Source organism: Xiphophorus hellerii, chromosome 5 (genome assembly GCF_003331165.1).
Source record: "Xiphophorus hellerii strain 12219 chromosome 5, Xiphophorus_hellerii-4.1, whole genome shotgun sequence".
Taxonomy (NCBI): Eukaryota; Metazoa; Chordata; class Actinopteri; order Cyprinodontiformes; family Poeciliidae; genus Xiphophorus; species Xiphophorus hellerii.
In genome coordinates, this window is record NC_045676.1 from 4,599,489 (window position 1) to 4,619,411 (window position 19,923).

The 19,923-nt window shown below is 37.5% G+C and overlaps 1 protein-coding gene across 1 annotated transcript; it reads left to right on the forward strand.

Annotated features, from left to right (window-relative positions):
• Positions 1 to 1,274: 1,274 nt before the first annotated feature.
• Positions 1,275 to 19,641, forward strand: ednraa (endothelin receptor type Aa). The gene is made up of 8 exons (XM_032563447.1): positions 1,275 to 1,539; positions 3,649 to 4,170; positions 8,640 to 8,767; positions 11,285 to 11,483; positions 15,081 to 15,233; positions 15,327 to 15,460; positions 15,869 to 15,977; positions 16,370 to 19,641. Exons 2-8 carry the CDS (start codon positions 3,697 to 3,699, stop codon positions 16,505 to 16,507), a joined length of 1,335 nt encoding a protein of 444 aa, XP_032419338.1. The 5' UTR covers positions 1,275 to 1,539; positions 3,649 to 3,696; the 3' UTR covers positions 16,508 to 19,641.
• Positions 19,642 to 19,923: the final 282 nt, after the last annotated feature.

The window sequence follows — 19,923 nt, forward strand, 5'->3', positions numbered from 1 at the left end:
TAACACCGTTTGACTTTGAAGAACCTCAGCCATTCGCAGTATGTCAGCATATGTTTGGTTGTGTTTCTTCCTTTCTTTTACATTTCTCTTTCATCATATGTGTGTTTGGTCAATAATAAATATTACATTTTTATCACACCTTGTTTGGAAAGGCTCTCAGTAAAGGCTTTGATGCATTGCTGTGCTCTATTATAATTAGAAACAGGCTCGGTAAAGAAAAGCCTTAAAATAAATGACTGTTTTTTTTCATGATGCTACTTTCTTGACCATCCTGTCCATTGCCCCTAGTGTCACACTTGCGTTTCACTTGTTTCCTAGTTTTCAGTGTGAAATAATTAGAATAAAAGATGAATGTATTTTACGGCTTCCAGAAATAAGAGAGTGTACATTTAGACAAATATGTTGATTTAAAAATTAATAACTTAATTCTGAAGAGGATTTGAAAAATGTACAAATGAATAGTAAATCCTCACAAGTGTTTTAATTTTAAATCAATGGCTCCACTCATCCAGCACTTTGCTGCATCAGCCTTTTCAAAAAGCAAAAGACACATTGTAGTGAATCTGAAAGCCTGCTTCCTGCTCTCAGCTCCCATCAACATAGATGGTCCATTTTGAAATCCATAACGCTCGCTGACGTAAGAGTACTTGACATTTAACTTTTTTTTTTCTTCCCATCCGTCACTCATGAATCTCATCATCTCAGGGAGCGCCCTCTCTGCTTGGGATTTGTTTGGCTTTGTTTGACATGTTCTTCTGTTTACTTTGGTTTGTTTTTGTTTGTTAGAAACTCGAAGAAGCAGCGTAACCTGGTGTTGTAATTTGGCCACACATGGAGCGCGTAAAAGTGAAGACTGATCGATTGTGAGCTTTTGCTTTTTTTGTTGCATTTTTTATTTCCCCTCTCTCAAATGAAACAAACATTAACTAAAGGTCTCCTTTTCTGAAAGTCTGACCTTTGCAGCTCTTTGTGTGAGGAAACAGTTGCGTGTAATGTATGCAACTCATAGATGTGACTGAGGAGAGGGGCTTTTTGAGGAGGCATGAGGGATTTAAGGAAGGGGGCATAGTAGTGGAGCACTGGGCTCCCAAATGCCCCCCTATATCTGCGTGTGCATGCGTGTGTGTGTGTGTGTTGCTGCTGTTGGATATGGCTGTCAGCAGGCGGTGCCTCTGAGAGAAAAGGGAAAGGAGGGTGATGTTTCCAAAGGGGGCCCAGTCTGTTACCGAAGGGAGGTGGAGACTACTATCCCACCCAGTCAAAGTGTCTTGCTGGTGCTCTCTCACACACACACACACCCACAAGTCTGCACACCCATGCACACACACTTAGACATACTGCAAACTCTCCACAGGAAACTCTGAGCCATAATGTGAAGGCACCTCAGAGCAGACGGGTGCATTGCTCAAACCAAGTGGGATACGGCGCAGCTTTGATAGTGCGTTAATTACTCATGTGATGTGATACAGATGTCTGGGGGCTTCAGCTGAAAGTTTGCCTGACGGTTTCCAAGGGGGCCAGGCAGGCGTTTTAGAAGCGGTAGGTGAAAACCAAACGTATTTATTATTTATGCATGGATCAGTTTGCGTGCTGTCACAGATCCCAGCAGTGTCATGCTGATGCTAAACTGTGATGCTACTTGAAGGGCTGGCTGCTAAATAGTTCTTTGTGTACTTGGTGACAGCAGGGACTTTGAACAGGAAGAACTTCGGGCTATAAGACTTGCCTGCACCCTGACATGATGAAATGGGCTTCGGTGTGGATCTAAGAGTTTGAAACTTTAACAAGTCTTTACTAACAGCATAGTGTAATGAACTGTTCAGTATTTTTCAGGAAATTTGTTGACTCTTTTTTTTTTCTTTGGTGAAAAGGAGCGTAATCCAAGAGGAAGTTGAATGTGTTGTTTTTTTCTTTGTAATTTAGCCTGCTTTGTATTTGAACTTCAATGCTTTTGTTGCTCAGGTTACATTTATTTATTTAAACAGTCATAACCATATGTTTAAAGCTTTTAAAATCAAAAACAGAGGCAGAATGTGGAGCGGTGGGAATCAAAAAGTGCAAACCCGAGAAATGGACATCGATCCAAGCAGGACAACATTACAGTCTGAACTGAATTTTCATACAGGAATGAGTGAGAGCAAAATATGTGCTCCTTACACTCGGTTGATGTCTTGTATTGAATGTCTGAGTATAACTATAGGTGGTATCTCCCATATGTGAGCCCGTTTGAAGACTTAAATATGCTATCTTCATGAAAGTTCCTGATTGAGACAATAATGCTTCAAAATTTATTCTAAATGAGTATTTACAGCTCTTAAACCTTTTTAACTTTTGTCTTTTTACGTCAAAGTTCCATATATTTTTTTATGATTTTTACTGATATACCAACAGGAAGCAGTGCATAATTGCAAAGTGGTAGGAAAATGCCATGACTTTCAAAAAGTTTAACGAAAGAAATCTTAAGAGTTGCCCCATTTACTGTTCTGCAACTAAATCAAATCCAGAGCAACCAATTGCCTTCAGAGTCTGCCTTTGTGTAATCTATCCTCAGTATACAAACATCTGTCCGATGAAGGCCTGGGAGGTTTGTTCAAGAACATTAGTGATCAAACTGTGTGAAAGACGAAGGAACACAACAGCCCTGGGTTTTTCCAGGGTTAGGTTATAATTGATTGTGAATGATATCACAAACTTTTAACTTCTCAGGAAATACATTTCATTCCCTAATTCAAAATGGAGAGAGATTGCACACCTGCAAAGCTAAGGTGGTTCTATTCACTTAAGCCGAGAGGTTGGGTAAGATTAGCGTTAATCCGAGAAGCCGCCAAGAAAGACTTGGTTTACTGGAGAAGCTTTGGCCTTCTGCAGAAGAGAGACTAAACTTAAAAAAAAAAAAAAAACAGTCCAACTCTATGTATGGTAGAAAACAGTCACTGAAATAAAACTGATAATACTACTCTCATAGAAAAACATAGTGGTGACAGTATCATGCTGTGGGGATGCTTTTGTCACTAAGGATGTGGAAGCTGGTTGTAGGTGGGAGGTGCTAAATAGTTGGTCTGTAAAGGTGTATGTCCTTCCATTTTACCACAATGTAGGACAAGGAGATAAATTGATTTAATCAATTAATCAAATTTACTGTTTCCGAATACTTCATTTCTGAGAAAAATCTGGATTTTGTTTCATAGATGCACTCTTTGAAATTCCATTGTTTAGAATGTTGTTAGTCCATCCAAGAATTACGATCTTTTTTTGACAAACAGATTTACAGTTTCTGTAAATTTCAACTCAAAATTCAGGTCAACTCACAGAAGGAATGATTGAAATAAAAGTCAGATTTGTAAGATATTGTCTATCATTTGTATTTTTAATTACAGGAAAACAAAATCAATTAAATTCACAAATCAAAGTTTGAAAAAAAAAACACAGAAATTTTATTTTTAGGCTATATCACTCACCCATTCCACAATGTAGAACTTTGTGTTAGTCTTTGACTTAAACTCACTATTAAATACAATAAAGTTTGTATTGACACATTGTGAAAAAGTTTAAAAAAGGGTCTGCATCTCAAATTTCTATTTACTTAGCTTTTATTCTTTAGTTTTAATTGAAAATGTAACCTGTTCTTCTCGTTTCTTTTCATTCCAGCAGTGACATATTGAGGCAGTCTTCCAGTCAGTGAAATCAAAGAGCTCGATGTATTCGATAATGGGGACCGCAGCCCGGCATATGCTCATGCTAATGGCCTGCTTGGCAGCCAGAGGAATGTGCCAGATAAAGGAAGCGGGAGCCGAGGACTCTCTGCCAGTCATCCACTCCACCCTCCAGTCCCCAGGTCTCCACAGCACCGCCAGTCCAGATCTGCCTTCATTTGTCCCAGGAGCTCGGGTGCAAGCTTTGGGATCCAGCTCTGATAATAATACAGTCTTGAAGAGACCAGTTTCACCTCCAAAGTGCCTTGCATATCCCTCAATTAGCAACTATTTTAAGTACATCAACACCGTCATTTCAGTTATCGTCTTTGTGGTCGGCCTGGTCGGAAACGCCACCCTCCTGAGGATTATATACCAGAACAAGTGCATGAGGAATGGGCCCAACGCCCTCATCGCCAGCCTTGCCCTGGGCGACCTTATCTACATTTTCATTGATATACCAATCAATGCGTACAAGGTAGCACTCTCACTCCCCTTGCTGTTATGTGTGTTTATGTCTGTTCTTTACTTTATCTTCATAGCCAGACTGCTGAGTGACAGGTTGCACACTGTTGATATGATGTAAAGCAACAACAATGAGGGAGACTTGCTCAGATAAAAGAGGAATATTACAGACGGGAAAAGGTGGGGGAGGCGGTTTAAGGGAGACGGGAAAGCGTAATCAGTTGGAGGGTCGTTATCTGTTTCATGAAGTCAGATAAGTGATGAGAGGAGAACGGATATGACTGTTTTAAATAAACACAAGAGTCAGGCTGGAGCCATGAGACAAGCATGCCTCTTGTCTTTTACTCAACTATCACACAAAGACTTCTGTCAATTCTTCACTTGCAGTACTGTAAAAAGCATTTTCACCCCTTACAGATTTTTGGGGGGATTTTGGTTCTTATGTAATGATTATAGAGAACTTATTTTGCAAAATTCACAGTCCACTTCCATTTGGGTTCCTACTGCTTCTAAAAACAATAAGTTAAATTTTTGTGGTGTCTGGAAAATGATTAGTTTCATATATCTCCCAATTTTTGAGTGACACTGTGCCGTTATCCAAGAAGAGCTCCAGCACCTTATCAGCTGGTTTTAATGCTGTGCAATGGTTGCTGGAAAAATACCATTAAGAAACCACCTGGAGAATTCTTGTTGATTGTGCAGAAGGCTTTACTAGTGCTTTTCAAAGATGTATGATTGCTTAATTGTGCATCTGTTTACACCCATTTATACTTGCAGGTGTAAAGTTGAGTTAGGAAGCAGCAGCTTATTTGGATTTAAAGTGACAAGAGAGAAAAATAACAGCTCAATCTGAAAGGAGCCCGAAAGACACTAAATTGGGCAGACTAAAATCTCATAATCAAAGAATGATTTTATGCGAAAAAATGCCATAGCCCATAGACCAAACCTAACCTGTTCAAGAAAGTGTAATCAATAATCTCAAAATATTGCAGATAATCAAACAAATCAGACAGAAATAACCGGAGTAAATACAAAAAGCATTTTTCAAAAGATAGGTAACCTAAGCTGGACCTATGTTTGACTTAGGAATTAACTGGTATGAGCCAAAATATTTGGTTCAGTTTCACTAACAACTCTACAACATAGCCTGTAGAATCAAAAAGGCACAAAACAAAACCTATCTTACTGCATGAAGTAGGTTAAAAGATCTCAAATAGCGACACATCATGCCTCAGTCTAAAGAGCTTTAAGTATATTTAATAAAGTCACCTATACTCATCTGGTTTTAAAGACTTGAAAAATAATTCAGGCTTTGGATCTGTAGCGAACCACAGTGAGAGCCAATATCCATGTCAAACAGCGGTGAACCTTCCCAGGAGTGGCTGAAGGACAACTTCAAAAGTGCTTAAGTCACTCATTCAAGAGGTCACTAAAGAAACCAAGAAAATCTAAAACACTGCAGGCTTCACTACCAGTGATCATTGTTTGTGATGTAACAAGAAGAAAGAGACAGAAAAAGGCCTCCAATGGATGCTTCGTGGCTAACACCTCTGCTAACCAACAACAGCACAAAGATCTGTCTCACATTTTCCTTTAAAACATCTTAATAATCCCTAAGACATGGGGAAATAGTTTATGGACTGATGAGACTAACGTGAAGATTGTTGGGAGGTGTAGCGTTAACTTAAATAAAATGTTAATGCTTGAAAACCCTCATCTGCAGCTGAATTCTCCAAAACGTGGAAACCAGTTATTAGGTTTAGAGACCAATTACTTTTATGACCATGCTCTTTTTTACGTCTTGTATTTTTGTACCTTTTGGTGATCTGAAACAAAGCAAAAGACAGAAATCTAGTCTTTTAGGCTAGATTGTTGTATCTAGCCTAAAAGATGCAACAATCATTTGTGGAAATCTCCACATAAACTATGTGGAGAATTCAGTTTGTTCAGGCTGTAGCTTTTTCATTCTCGTGTTTGTGTAAAGTATTTACCACATAACAAACTTCAGTCATTTAAAGGCGCTGATTTATTAGTTGCTAAGAATTTGCATGAGAGTAACAGATTAAATCAGGTTTTTTATTTAGAAAGGTTTCTTTGTGGTTTCAAGTGACTCACGGCCCTGTTGTTTACTTTTACAACCACTTGAAAATATGAAACATTGCGTGACTTATGTGCTAAACAGTTGCAGACCCTTTTCAGCCTAACTCGATTTATGCCAGTAAACACTGTCAAGCTTTGTGTAGTAATAAAGAGCGATGACAGGATTGAGGGATCAGTCACACCGATCTCTGTGCAGCCACATTAAAAGAATGTCGTTTTGCACAGAGAGAAGTCAGGAAAGCCACCTGGTTAAAATTAACTTGGGACTCTGAGGGGCACAGCGACTTTGTTGTCTGAGCAACACATGTGCAAAAAGGAAACAAAAAATCTTATGGGGGGAGCAGTCTGCACACAATGAGTGAGCCACGTCCACAAGGTTGCAACCCCCCCCCCCCCCTCTTCTTCCTAGGGATAAGGACACCGTTTCCGAAAACACTCTTCCTTTGTTTTTATGTTGAAGGGAGGAAAGTACCTGAAAAGAACAAAGGTAAAGTTTCTATGAAGATGTCATTGATGTCATTGAATATAAACTTCAATGATATATGGCACAGAATTCAGATGCCTATAGTTGAACTTTAGATGTTAGTTTGGCCAGTTTGACTTCCACACACCATCTTTTCCCAACGAGCTCTGTAGTTCCATTCTTGCTTCTTTTACACCACTCCTTGTAACTTCTAGTAACTCTACTAATTTAACCGGTTACAGCCACAAACAACAATGCATTTGAATGTAATTTTAGTTAATATTAGATTTCTGAAGGCAGTTGATTGCCCTGAATCTTTTTAGGAGAGGTCAGAGCATAAGGACCTAGTTACAATGCATACAATTAAATGATTACAAATAAACTTTTACAATTTTGAAACCCATTAAGTTCCCCTTCACAATGATGCACTGCATTGTGCATACAACTATACAAAATGCATTGATATTTATGGTTGAAGCATGGCAAAATGTGGAAAAGTTCAATATGGATAAACTCCTCTGCCAGAAACTCTAGTCTGAAAGCCAAAAGAAAAAGTTTGAGACTAAAATATGGGCCTGAACCTGCAGAAAGAACAGTTTGACTAAGCTTTTCCCAATTTTCCTGCTGAACCATTGTCATATATATAAGAATGTCCATTTAATTATATTTATTTAAAAAGACTTTCCCTTCTCTATTAAACAGTATTTCTCTCATTGTTACACATTCTTTTCGTTAATATGTAACTTGTCCTGACTTCATCAAACATCAAAACACACTAAAATTGACTAGAACAGAAAAGAACCGTATCTTTCCGACTGTTCTGTGGGGTTGTTTCTAACATAATCCCCAGAATTTTTTGGCATTTCAAGAAATTCCTTGGCATCAGCTTATAAATGTTACAGGTTGGCTCCACTGCTATAGATTTTATGACTACACATCAAAAATATGGTGCAGTGACCCAACACTTGGTTCAAGTTATGCTATGCAGACAAAGGGTGCATTCACAACAGCCCAGTTTATTGCCCTTTAATGCAACTCTAGTTCATTTGCCTAGGTAGTCAGATTTGTTTGGGGAAGTGTGAATGGAAAATTTAACTAATGTGGGTCAAAAAAGTGAACTCTGGACCACCTAACTGGATATGTGAATGCAAGCGGACCAGAGATCGCTCCAAGAGCAGGAAGCGGACTGTAGACCAGGGGAATTCTGGGTAAATGCAACCCATAAAAGACACGAGTCTAGCACTAGCGGGAGAACAGGCTTGTGGTCTATTACCAGCGACAAAAGAGAAATCCTCCAAGTCTGACGTCACTCCATTTTTGTTTACATTTTGTGAAGGAGGAAGTTGAAGTCTTCTTCAGAGGGTTTTGTGTCGTTTCCTTCAATGATTTTTGCTGCAACTCCATCACAGGAGAGGGGGGAACTGGTTTTACAAAGAGTTTGAATGGTTTGAGAAGGTGCAGTGTGAACGCGAACCATCAACTGCTGAAAATGTAATGAATGTTGGAACTTTGGCCCACAATCAAACCGAGTCTACGAGACCATCCAGTTTGAAAACACCCCAAGATGGCAGTAAAGTTAGGCTTATTCTTGATTCAGCTAATCGTTAACTGACAGCTTGGAGATGCTCATAGCCTTCATGTTTAGGAGTGACACATGGAGCTATGACAAAATGAATTTCTCTGCTCTTATTTAGTACCATGTTGTAAATTGTACACCCCTTTTACAATGTTTATTTTTCAAAAATGCTTTTCATTTGGGTCCAAATCTGGAGAAAATAAGCCCGTTTTGTACATCTAATTCTTTCAGGTCTATAACGAACAGATATTTGATACAGATTTTTTTTTAAATCAGTCAATATCTGCTGAAAAATAACCAGCTGATTGTGTAGCGTTGTTTAAATAATGACTCTTTCCCACAGCTCCTGGCATCCCGTTTTCCCTTTGATGACCACTGGTTTGGCCTGTGTCTGTGCAAATTGGTGCCTTTCCTACAGAAGGCCTCCGTTGGCATCACAGTGCTAAACTTGTGTGCCCTCAGTGTGGACAGGTCAGTGCTGTCAGACTCCTCAGTAGCACAAACATATGAAAAATATTAACCTTAATGTTATGAAATCTGTTTGATATGCTGGGAAAATGACAAAGAAATTAAGTTTAAGAAAAAAAAAATACTCCAAATGCCTTTATACTGATGTTTAACTCTCATGGTCTTGTCTCCTCATTTGTAAAGATGCAACATTTTTTTGTTGTTGTTCTCAAACAAAGATACTAATTACTGCTCAGAATTTATGCTATAGAAGCCAGATTTTAGAAAACAAATTATAAGTAATTTGATTTATTTGGCAACCCCTTGTAATTAATCCTTTTTTCACATAGAGAGGAAATGCATTGCTCAAGATTTATTTTTGCTTTTGGCTTATTTATTTAAGAGACCACATGGAAAACATTCCTTAACAATGACAGGAAGACTAGATGATCACTTTCAGGAAAGCCATTGACTCAGTACTACTTATGAGTTTGGTCTGCTGAATTACAAAGTATCCTTTTGCTCCTCTTAACCCCTCTTGCATCAGTTGTTTATATGATTATCCAAAACTTTTGGCACCCATGATAAAGAAGTGTACAATGCTTTAGAAATTAAATTGCCGCTATGGACACTTTGCTGCAGTTAGTAAAGAGATGCACAGATGGGGACAATAGATATTCTGGGGGAGGCACAACAAAACCAAAATTCAGAACAAAGAAAGAACAAATAAGTAAATAAATAAAAGTTGTAACTTCTTGAAAAATATTGCAGCTTTTTTATGCGGGGATGGAGGTTTTCTCAAAATTAGCACGACTGGCTGGTGAGGCCAAGCTGCCAATCTTTGTTTCAGTTCACATCTTAGGGCACCAGAAAAATGTAGATGACGTATATTTTGGAAAACTGAGGAGTTACAAATGCCATCTATTTGTTTGTACTTTGCAATTACCTTTAAACAAATATAAAGCATTTTACTCTAAAACTGTATTATCAACTAACATTTGTTGTTAGTCATCTAAAATGTTGTTTTAAACATCTTTGGTGGGAAATTTGGACATTTGGTTTTTGCAGGAAAAAAAAAACATGTTCTCCTCTCTTTCCCATTTTAATTAGTATCCAACATAAATGTGTCTATTATATTTATATATCGGGAGTGAAAAATTATCGGATTCATAATGAAAAGAATATTCTGATTATCTTATACAACGTCAGTTAATTTTTCTTCAATTTTTTTCCACACTATCTAGATACATTCCAATTAAAGGTTGCATTTTTCTCCTTTTTTAGTTGTGAAGCTATGCTTCTGCACAATATGGCTTTACACATCTTTACATGGAGCACTACTATGCAATATGCACACTTTGTGAAAACAACTTTACTTGCTGTATTGATAGCCAGCATGCTAATGAGTTTGACAGTGCCTTAAAATATTTTTGTAATGAATAAGTTATGGTCTTAAGTGCTGTAGTTCATTGGCATGTCACTTAATGCACGGTCCAGCTTCACAGATGCCGTAAGAGATTCAACCTTCTCCAAAAGGCTCAGAGGTTCAACCAGCCAGACAGTTTTAATAACTTCCATTATGAGGAAGGTCCAGGAACTGTTCAGTTGCATTCACAAGCACATCATCTCAATTTGTTCCTGGAACTGCATAGCAAGTCTATTTGAGTACATATTACAATCTATTTTAGTCACCTTTGCATCATTTCACTGCTACAAGAAGAGGAAAAGGTGGATACATTTCCACTTAGTGAAATATAAATGCCGCCATGTTGTTCAACAGGGAAATTCAAATGTATCATGAAAAATACATTATTTTTGCCATAAAATCTTGATGCACGGTTTTACTAAAACATTTTGACAAATGGTTTCCATTAATGAAACAAACAAGCAAACAATTTATTTAGTGCGTGGCAAACACAAGCCAACACACAGAAACCTCGCTGCCAACATGGGCCAGCCTGTTTGGAGGCTTCACAAAAATATAAATATTAGATATTAAAAATAAACAATTGATCATCTCGCCTCATAAATTCCTAAAATTCTGATTGTCTGCTGACTGAGCATTTTGTTGTGTTTGGCATGCTGGCAGGCAGGAAGTCACTTTTGTTAGCTTTTGCATTTAATAAACAAATGGCCTTTTTCAGTGGTGTTCATGAGTCAGTGACTGAAAACAAAACTAATATGAGATTATTTGCAGCTAAAGTGGACATAAAAATCAAAGTTATGTGAATTTAAAAGTTAAAGTTTAATCACACATTGTAGATGGAACACAATAATATAATGGATATGTGAAGTGGTCACCCCAGGTCATTGAAACCTTATAGGAAACCCACATACTCACAAATAAATTAAATCTTAACCTTACATTTCCGGTATTCAGATTTGAAATATCAGATTTATATTCATCCATCCATTATGTTTTGCTCAATCTTGTTCCTGAATAATAACTTTCGGCTAAATTAACAGAAGAAGTTAATTTATAACCTTCTGGTTATCCATGTGCAATTCTGACTTTCGTCTTTGCATCTGCCTGTCACACAGGTACAGAGCCGTAGCATCCTGGAGCCGAGTGCAGGGAGTGGGCATCCCTCTCCTCACCGTCATCGAGATCGTGACCATTTGGGTGCTGTCGCTCATCCTGGCCGTGCCTGAGGCCGTTTGTTTCGACATGGTCACCTTCAACTTCAGCAACACCACCTTGCGCACTTGCATGCTTAATCCACAAAGCGATTTCATGAATGTAAGCCATTATATTCCTTTTTTTCTGTTTTCAATTCAATTTGAGGTTTACAGAAAAAAGTATTTTAGTTGGCTGGTAACTTGGCTTACACCGTGATCTGAGGGATGATGTTTTAAAAAGTTGATTTTTTTTTTATATAAATTTAGATTTTTCTGGCCATTAATATGAAGGTCCATTTTTACATTAAAGAAAAAAATAAAAGCCCAACAGATAGTCATCATTTTGGGTTTTAATGTTATAGTTTAGATATAATTATGACATAAAGTCAGAATTTTGATATACAGTGATATAATTTTGACTTTCAATATTATAAGAGATTCAAAGCCATAATTTTGAGGTAGAAAATCATAATCTCGACTTTAAAAGACATAATATTGACTTTTATCATTATTTATGTAACATAAAGTCAAAATTTTGACATTTAAAGTTACAATTATGAGATATAAAGTCTGTTTTGAGATCCAGCATCACAATTTAGACTTTCAAATTTATAATTATGAAATTCTAAGTCATGATAATGACATACTGGAGCAAGCCTCCATAGAAAAACAGTGCAACTTCTATCTCATAATTTTGACTTCGAAAGTCAAAGTTATGATTTTTACTCTTGCAATTATTACTTTTGTTACTGTGAATATGTTTTGAAAAATCTAAATTTTATGATTTTAAATCTCGTAATTATAACTTTCTGTTGCACTTTTAATTTTTGTCTTTAGTGAAAATGGACAGTGTTCAAGGAAAAACTGAAAGATTATCAGAAAACATTGAGAACTATTTATAAAAGATTACACAACTGTGTGGCTTCTTGTACATGACGTAAAAAAATAGAAATGTAATAAATGCCAGGCACTTGTCTTTAACACTCCTATTAGTCTTAAGCTGCTTGCAGTTTTTGCTTCCAAAGTACACTGCACTTGACAGTGGCGTAGAATTTGATGATTGGGAGAAGGCCACCCACCTCAAAATTGTGCCGAGGCTCTGTGATTCTTGGTTGTTGCGGCATTAAAAAAAAAAGGGGGAATTTTCCTCATACTGCAGTTTCACCTCAACATTTAGCTTTCTGACAGAAGAGAAGCAATAGAAAACACCAAGTTCAGAGAGTTTAGGGTCTTTGCCTACGGGATATCCACTTACAGTCGGTGTCTCTTGTTGCACTACAAAATAAAATTTTAAAACCCAGATTTGGTGTGATCAGCACTCAGAGATACTGTATGTCCACAAACAAACAAAAACAGATTTTAAGAGATCTCAAATGATTGGTAGTACAAAAATATTAAAATCAATTTAAATTTATATTTAATTTTAAAATGTCTGCTACACTCAGAGGTATGTGTGGGCAAAGTTTTCTCCCTTAATAGGACACATTCACCAGATTTGGATTCTACCGCTTCCTATGTTACACAACCTTATGTTACAGATGGGTCCACTTACACTGGCACGGTTTCTACTCTGAGGTAGGAACTAAAATAGACCATTTGAACGTTTTTTATAGACCACTTTAGGTTGAAGCTAATTTAGTTAACATGCAAATAGTGAATACATTCTCCAACTGCTTGAAGTGCAGACTCCAGTAAACCTCATTTCAACCTTCCTGTAAGTATAAATACAGAAAAACTCTCACTTTCTTCGAACATCGGAATTTCTAAAAAGAAAATAATGAAATAGCACAATATTTCAACAATTTTTTTCTTTGCTATTTGACCATTTATGAAACTAAAAAGCCAAGACAGTGGAGCTCTAGTGTACAATGGTAGATATTTACAAATTTGGAAAATAGAACTGAAACATCACTGGAGACTGGACTGAAGAGACAGAACGTCCAATCCTGCATTGAAACTACTTGAAGTGAAAGCTAACATGTCGAGTAATGACTCCATCATTTTAAAGACGCAATATTTCTTTGAAATAGGAGTGTTTTTTTTTAATGGACAGCTTACAGCTGACATGCATCCCGGTTGTGTTTGGAAGCTTTATTTCAGTGCATCAATGCAACACTGAAGCAAGCAGTCAACTCCAACATTATGTGGTTGTTCAATAAACAACTGAAATTGCTATCCATTGCAATTAAATAAAGAACAAGAAAGAAAATGTGTATAAAAGATATTTCAGTGTTGGAAAATTAGCAAATTCAGCCAACATTTTGAGTAAAGTCTCACTTTCAGATTTGGACACAGTAATTTTTCTTCCTTGTTCTCTCTCTTTGTGATTGTGGCCTTTCCACATGCCTGACACACATAATTGATTGCAGGCCAAGTGCAATTATGGGGGCCTTGGCCCTCAAATAGCCACATGTGCTTTCCCACACACTCAAAACTGCTGTAATCTCTCCCAGATATCAATATAGTGCCAACGTCTGAGAATCTATTATAGTTTAATTGCTCGTTTTACTTTTGAATTCTCTACACCCTGCATGATATATGGGGTGGTGGTTGGGCAGTGGGGGATACTTTGATTTAGGATGGCAAAATTCCCCCCATAATGATTGATTTATGAGTGGGGCTATAAAGTAAAACGACTATCATATAAGAAGGCCAGACAGGATCTACTCAGTTTTGAAGATAGCACATTTATCATACCTTTTTTAGAACCACAGGCATGTATTATACACTGCATAATTGGAACCAGCTTTATTTGCTACTTCTGAGCAAAAATCCCATAAACTTCACTTCATATCAAAACAGCAGCAACCAGACGGCGTTTTGTGGGTATTGAATGCAAAAGTGAGATATCTACTGTATCACCATGTCATTGTGAATAATGGTCAATTTTGACTTTCAGAAGCATTTAAATACAGTTTCAGGCATAAATCGTAGCTGCATCATGAACATAGTTGAGTTAGGATGTATTCACACCTGACACATTTAGTCCTCTGTAAATGAATCACGAGTTTGTTTCCCCGTTGGTTCAGACCTTTTGTGCACATGTGAATACAATCAAGCAAATCCTGGTTCGGACCAAACTACTGTACCACTCCCAAATGAATTCTAGTGCAGTTTGCTTTGAGTGTGAACACAGATTGGCCTTAATCCAGACCAACTACAGGAAATATACGTCAGTATGGTCTTCACGAGCTGCTGTTGCCATCTTGCCCTATTCAGCTTGAAGCTGAATTTGCAGATGCTTTTCCAAAATTAATATCACACCACAAACCTGTATTGTATTAGCTGTTCTTGACACAGCACAAATATGTGCAACAGAAATGGGCAGCATGCAGGACTTCTGAAGTTAGTTTTTTCCGGGTCTGTGATCTGTCCCGCTCTTCATCATTTCTGTCTAACAGGAGCAATGTTTGTCACCCATGTGGCTTTGCTTACAAATTTTGGTTCGGATGCTAAAAATATCAATTTAAATGCAATCCACATCAAATGAAAAAAATTAAGTCCGCCTTTGGTCCTGACCAAAGAACTTTTCTAGTGTGAATATGCCCTTAAAGTTCACATGACTACTCTTTGGGTAAGGATTTGTGTAAAACATTAGCTGTGGAGATGCTTTCAGCCCCACAGACACTCAAATCTAAGGTGACCAAACTACTGTAAACCTTGAAATAAATGCAGTTCAGATGTAACAGACTCCATCACTGTGTTTGCCTCTCTCCAGTTCTACAAAGAGGCAAAAGACTGGTGGCTGTTTGGCTTTTACTTTTGTGTACCACTTATCTGCACTGCCATCTTCTACACTCTCATGACCTGTGAGATGCTAAACCACCGGAATGGCACCCTCCGCATCGCGCTTAGTGAGCACCTGAAACAGGTTGGGCAATACTCTGATTTTGTCTTCAAATAAACTACGACTCTACACCTCCTCTTTACCAGGTGGAACCTTATCTTGTGTTTCTCTTTGCAGAGGAGGGAGGTGGCCAAAGCTGTCTTCTGCCTTGTGCTGATTTTCGCCCTCTGTTGGTTCCCATTGCACCTCAGCAGGATTCTAAAGAAGGTGATGTACCGCCCGACAGACAACATGCGCTGTGAACTACTCAGGTAATTTCTTACTGGAATAACTGTGCTTAGACCCGTTTTGGATGTCTTGATATGGCTGTGACATCGTTTTGCATCTACCTTTTCAGGCAGTTGTATTGCATATTTTTTTCCTTTAACAAAATTAGTTATTCATTTAAAAACTACACCGTGTAAAAACAAAAAATAAAAAGTTATCCAAAACATCACCTGTCCAGGATGTATCCTGCTTCTCTCCCAGTGACCGCTTGACTGTGCAAGGATAAGTGGATACTGATAATGGATGGACGGATCTAAAACATTTTCAGTGCAACAAAAACAAAAACTGAAAAATGTGTGGGGGCAGCTATGTTTTGACGTCACAACTTTCACAAAACAGGAGTTCTCTAAGAGATAATACTTTATGATCTTCAGATATGTTTATCTTTTCAGCTTCCTGCTGGTTTTGGATCACCTCGGCATCAACCTGGCAACAATCAACTCTTGCATAAATCCCATCATTCTATACTTTGTCAGCAAGAAGTTCAAAAACTGCTTCAAGGTGAGGTTCTCTCTTATTACACATATTTACACATACGTGATTATGTGTAACATATAACCCCCCACATCATGTTTGTTTTGAGCTAGACTGGTCTGTAGCACAAACAGTGAATTCTACCCTCTTGTCCATGACTCAGAGGCCTCGTAGTGATGACATGCCATGAGCAAAAAGCCAAAGCAGCCTGATGATATATGTAGTCACTTCACAGGCTGAGGTCACAGTCTGTAAATGTCTGTCAAGGGAATGTTACCCAAGATAAACCTTTGCCTGACTTTGGAGGTTAAAGGGGCTTTGTGGGAACAAACAAGAGATAAGTCCACATATGGAAAAACCCAAGGATAAATACAGCCATGCTAAAATGTACATTTTTCTCTCTTTTTATGTTTTCCAAGTCGTGCTTGTGTTGCTGGTGTTACTCTGACAACCAACTGAACAGCATTGGACTCGTGAATGGTACCAGTGTCCAGTGTAAAAGTCCAGAACCCAACAACCTCCACACTGACAAAAGTATCAGGAAAGACAGCAACTGATTGCTCTCTGGAGGTTTTAATGAGTTCAAAGCGCAAGTAAAATGTAAATATGAAAATACAAACGTATATGAAGGCATAATTTGGACTCTGAAGGAACAAATCCATCTGGAAGAAAGAATATTTGGAACTGGAATACAAGGAACAACCAATGGAGTGACTTTCCTGAATCTCACAGAAGGGCCAAGCTTCCTGAGAAACCCCCTCTCTGTTTCCACACCCACAGGCAGTGACACAGTAGCTTCAGAAGAAGAGAAGGATGATGAGGAAGAGGAGGAGGACTCTTTAAAGGGATACAGCTGAACTCTATAAATTAATCTCTGTCAGGACCCAGGCGTGCTGTTCCTGTAAAGGGCAGCACCACTGGGAAGGATGCAACAAGAACGAAAAGGCTGTCTGCTGGCGGTCGGAGAGAATGATGTTGAGACACATGTACATGCTGTTCCCAGAAGTTTGCTACTGACTGGGATTAATAACCAAACAGGCATGTTACTGACTCAAACGACAATAATCGTCAAGACTGAAGGTTTGCAATTTATTTGACCTATACTCACTGCATTTAGCTGGATACTGTTCTTTTTTATCCCTCAAGATTTTTACAAAAATAAAACTGTGGCAGAAAAATAATTTAAGTGTAATGTGAACACAGACCTGTGTATAGTAAAAGTAAAGGGTTACACGATTTTGCAGTACTAAGAATCTTCCCAAGTAACTGGCATAAATCTGCAAGATTATCACTTACAACCCTGTTATTTCAAAACTCTTCTTAAAGGCTATGTATATGCAGTCACTTTTACAGCTTTTCATTTTAGTTTTGGGATTGTAGTTCATGCCAGTAATATTAATTTCCATGTATAAATCTGTGAAATATGTGAAAAAAGAAACAGTGCAGGTGAAAGTTGCTAAAGACAAAATAATGCATCCTGGCAACATTTCTAGATTGAATGTGAGCTCATATAGTGATAAAATAATGCTTTTTATAGCAATTGTCCAGTACAAAGTTGGAAGTTAGGAGACATATTTTGTGAGAGACAGAAGCCTGGAGAACTAATAGACAGGCACCCTGCACAGGGATTAAAAGTGTGCTATGGCAAGAGCAGTTCACCCTACTAGCAAATGGCCACTTGTGTCAAAACTAGCAAGTTTCTTCTGACTTTTTTACTTTAAAAAGCTATGATGTGGTTGTGTAAAAAATATTAATGGAAGCAGTGTTACCATGTGCTTAACTCTTGATTGTTTCAAGGACACCACCAATAACGCCACTCACACTCCATAAGTCCATCTACAGTATGTGTCCCTTATAAACTAATGCTGGACATGTGATGGTTGAAAACCAGATCTAGAAGGAAAATACTAATAACAGATCAGATAGTAAGTACAATCAAGCACTCATTCATTTAGCAAAAAAAACTTGTCAGTGTGCAGCTAATTTTCCTTAGTTATGGGAAATCTTTGGAGCAAGCGGTTATTGATTTCATTTAATAATGCAATCTATGGTTTATTAGTTAATGTTTGTACTGAAAGCAAACAAAAAATAAAACAATGCTTCTTTTATTGAGAGAAACTTTATGCTAACAAACAACGCAGCTGCCTGAATTGTCTGGCTGCTGAGTCTCCTTAAGCTATCTAGTCTAGTTGAGTTGTTCCCTCTCTTGAATGTTGGTGTAAAAGGTATTTGTACTGAGAGACGTTTTGGTAGGTGACCTAAAACCTCCCCTCGATTCATTCATAAATGTATACCACTGTTCCCGCAACAAGAATCTGTGGGTAAAATACAAGTGCGAACTTTAAACGTTTCTCTTTCTTGATAATAAGCAGCAACACATCACAACATACTTTGGTTTTCCAAGAAAACAAACCATTTTCTGTTCAAATCATTAAGAAATCTATACTGAAAAAAGACAAACTAGCTTTTTAATCACAACACTGTGAATTTTACCATAGAAATGCAACAGTAAAGGTGTCATCTAGGCTTGTATAACCAAATGAACATCAATCTCTTTAATATCTTCACTTTTATAAAGTGTTATGTGATAGTTGTAATACGTATTTTACTCAGGCAACATTAGCTTCATTACAGTGCCATTATGCTACAGTCAGAAGATAATTTTGCTTAAAATCCATACAAGCACCAGTTAAAATAAAGAAATGTATGGTAATTTATAGGAGAAGAAGTAAGCTTAACTAAAATATGGGTTGGTTGTGTAAAAGGAAACAAATAGCAACCAGAATCGCATGTAAAAGTGAAAGATTTGACTAATTATCAAAGTTGTGCACAATGTAATTATATTTTGAATTTGTTTGATTCAATATAAGTACAGTGGAAAACCAGTAAATCTGGCAAGGAGTTAGGGATCAAAACCGTCTGTAAATGGCTAAAACACTGGAAACCCTCCTAAAAAAATTTATAGTACAAACAAATATATCTTAATTTGCATTTTATTTCCGCTCTGAGGGTACAGCCAATCACTGCCAAGGAAGATAAAAGTGGTTCCTGGATTGGATGCTTAAAAACCAAGAAATAATGTATCAAATAAGTATTTCAGCTTCCCCAGTTGCATTTTTTTCTGAACATTTTTTTCTACAAAAAATACAAAAATCCAAGAATAGCTGAATGCTACATAAATACTTTGGAGTTACGTTCCATTGAAAAATCTGCAAGTAAAAAAATGCAAATAGGCAGGGGTTCACTCGTACTTCCTTTGTAAGACAAAATAATGGTAAACTTTACATTTTTGCCACTTTAGCTACAATTTCAACATGAGACTTGGAACAAATACTCACCTACTTAACACAAAAGCAAAACATTAATGTTTTCTGTAGTAATACTACTCCAGTCAAAATAGCTTCCTTAAACACTGTACATATACTTGTATTTTCTTTCATTGATATGTGAATAAATCTAAACCTGTGAGTTTGAATGTATACTTGCATGAACGTGCGCCATTACTTGCACACCTTGGGTGTTTTGCACACTTGTGTACAGAAGAACAAGCAATGTCTTTTAGTTGAAGTATTACATTTACCACTATTCATCAAAGCGATTTGTGATAACCTGTGATCAGTAATGTGTTTTCATTGTTTTACATTCATGTCAGTGCTGCTGCTTAAGCCAATAAATCGCTTTTCTCTTCCAACTGTTTCACCTCTTTTTTATTTTATTTTATGAAGATGTCATGTTGGTTTGTCAAAGAAATCATAGCGTCTTTTCTGTTTCTCATCTGTGTCTGTGTGAAAGAGGCGTCTGGGAGTGATTTAAAGCGCACTGTGACCTACTCCGAAACTGAGCCCTTAGGGTTGCTAATGTCAGCAGAGAGGATGTGAACCGCTTGGATGGTGGGAATTCGATACTTGTAATTCACTTCGCATTTCTCCCGCCCAGACCAAAGTTTGACCACAGAAAGGTTTGCATTAGTCTA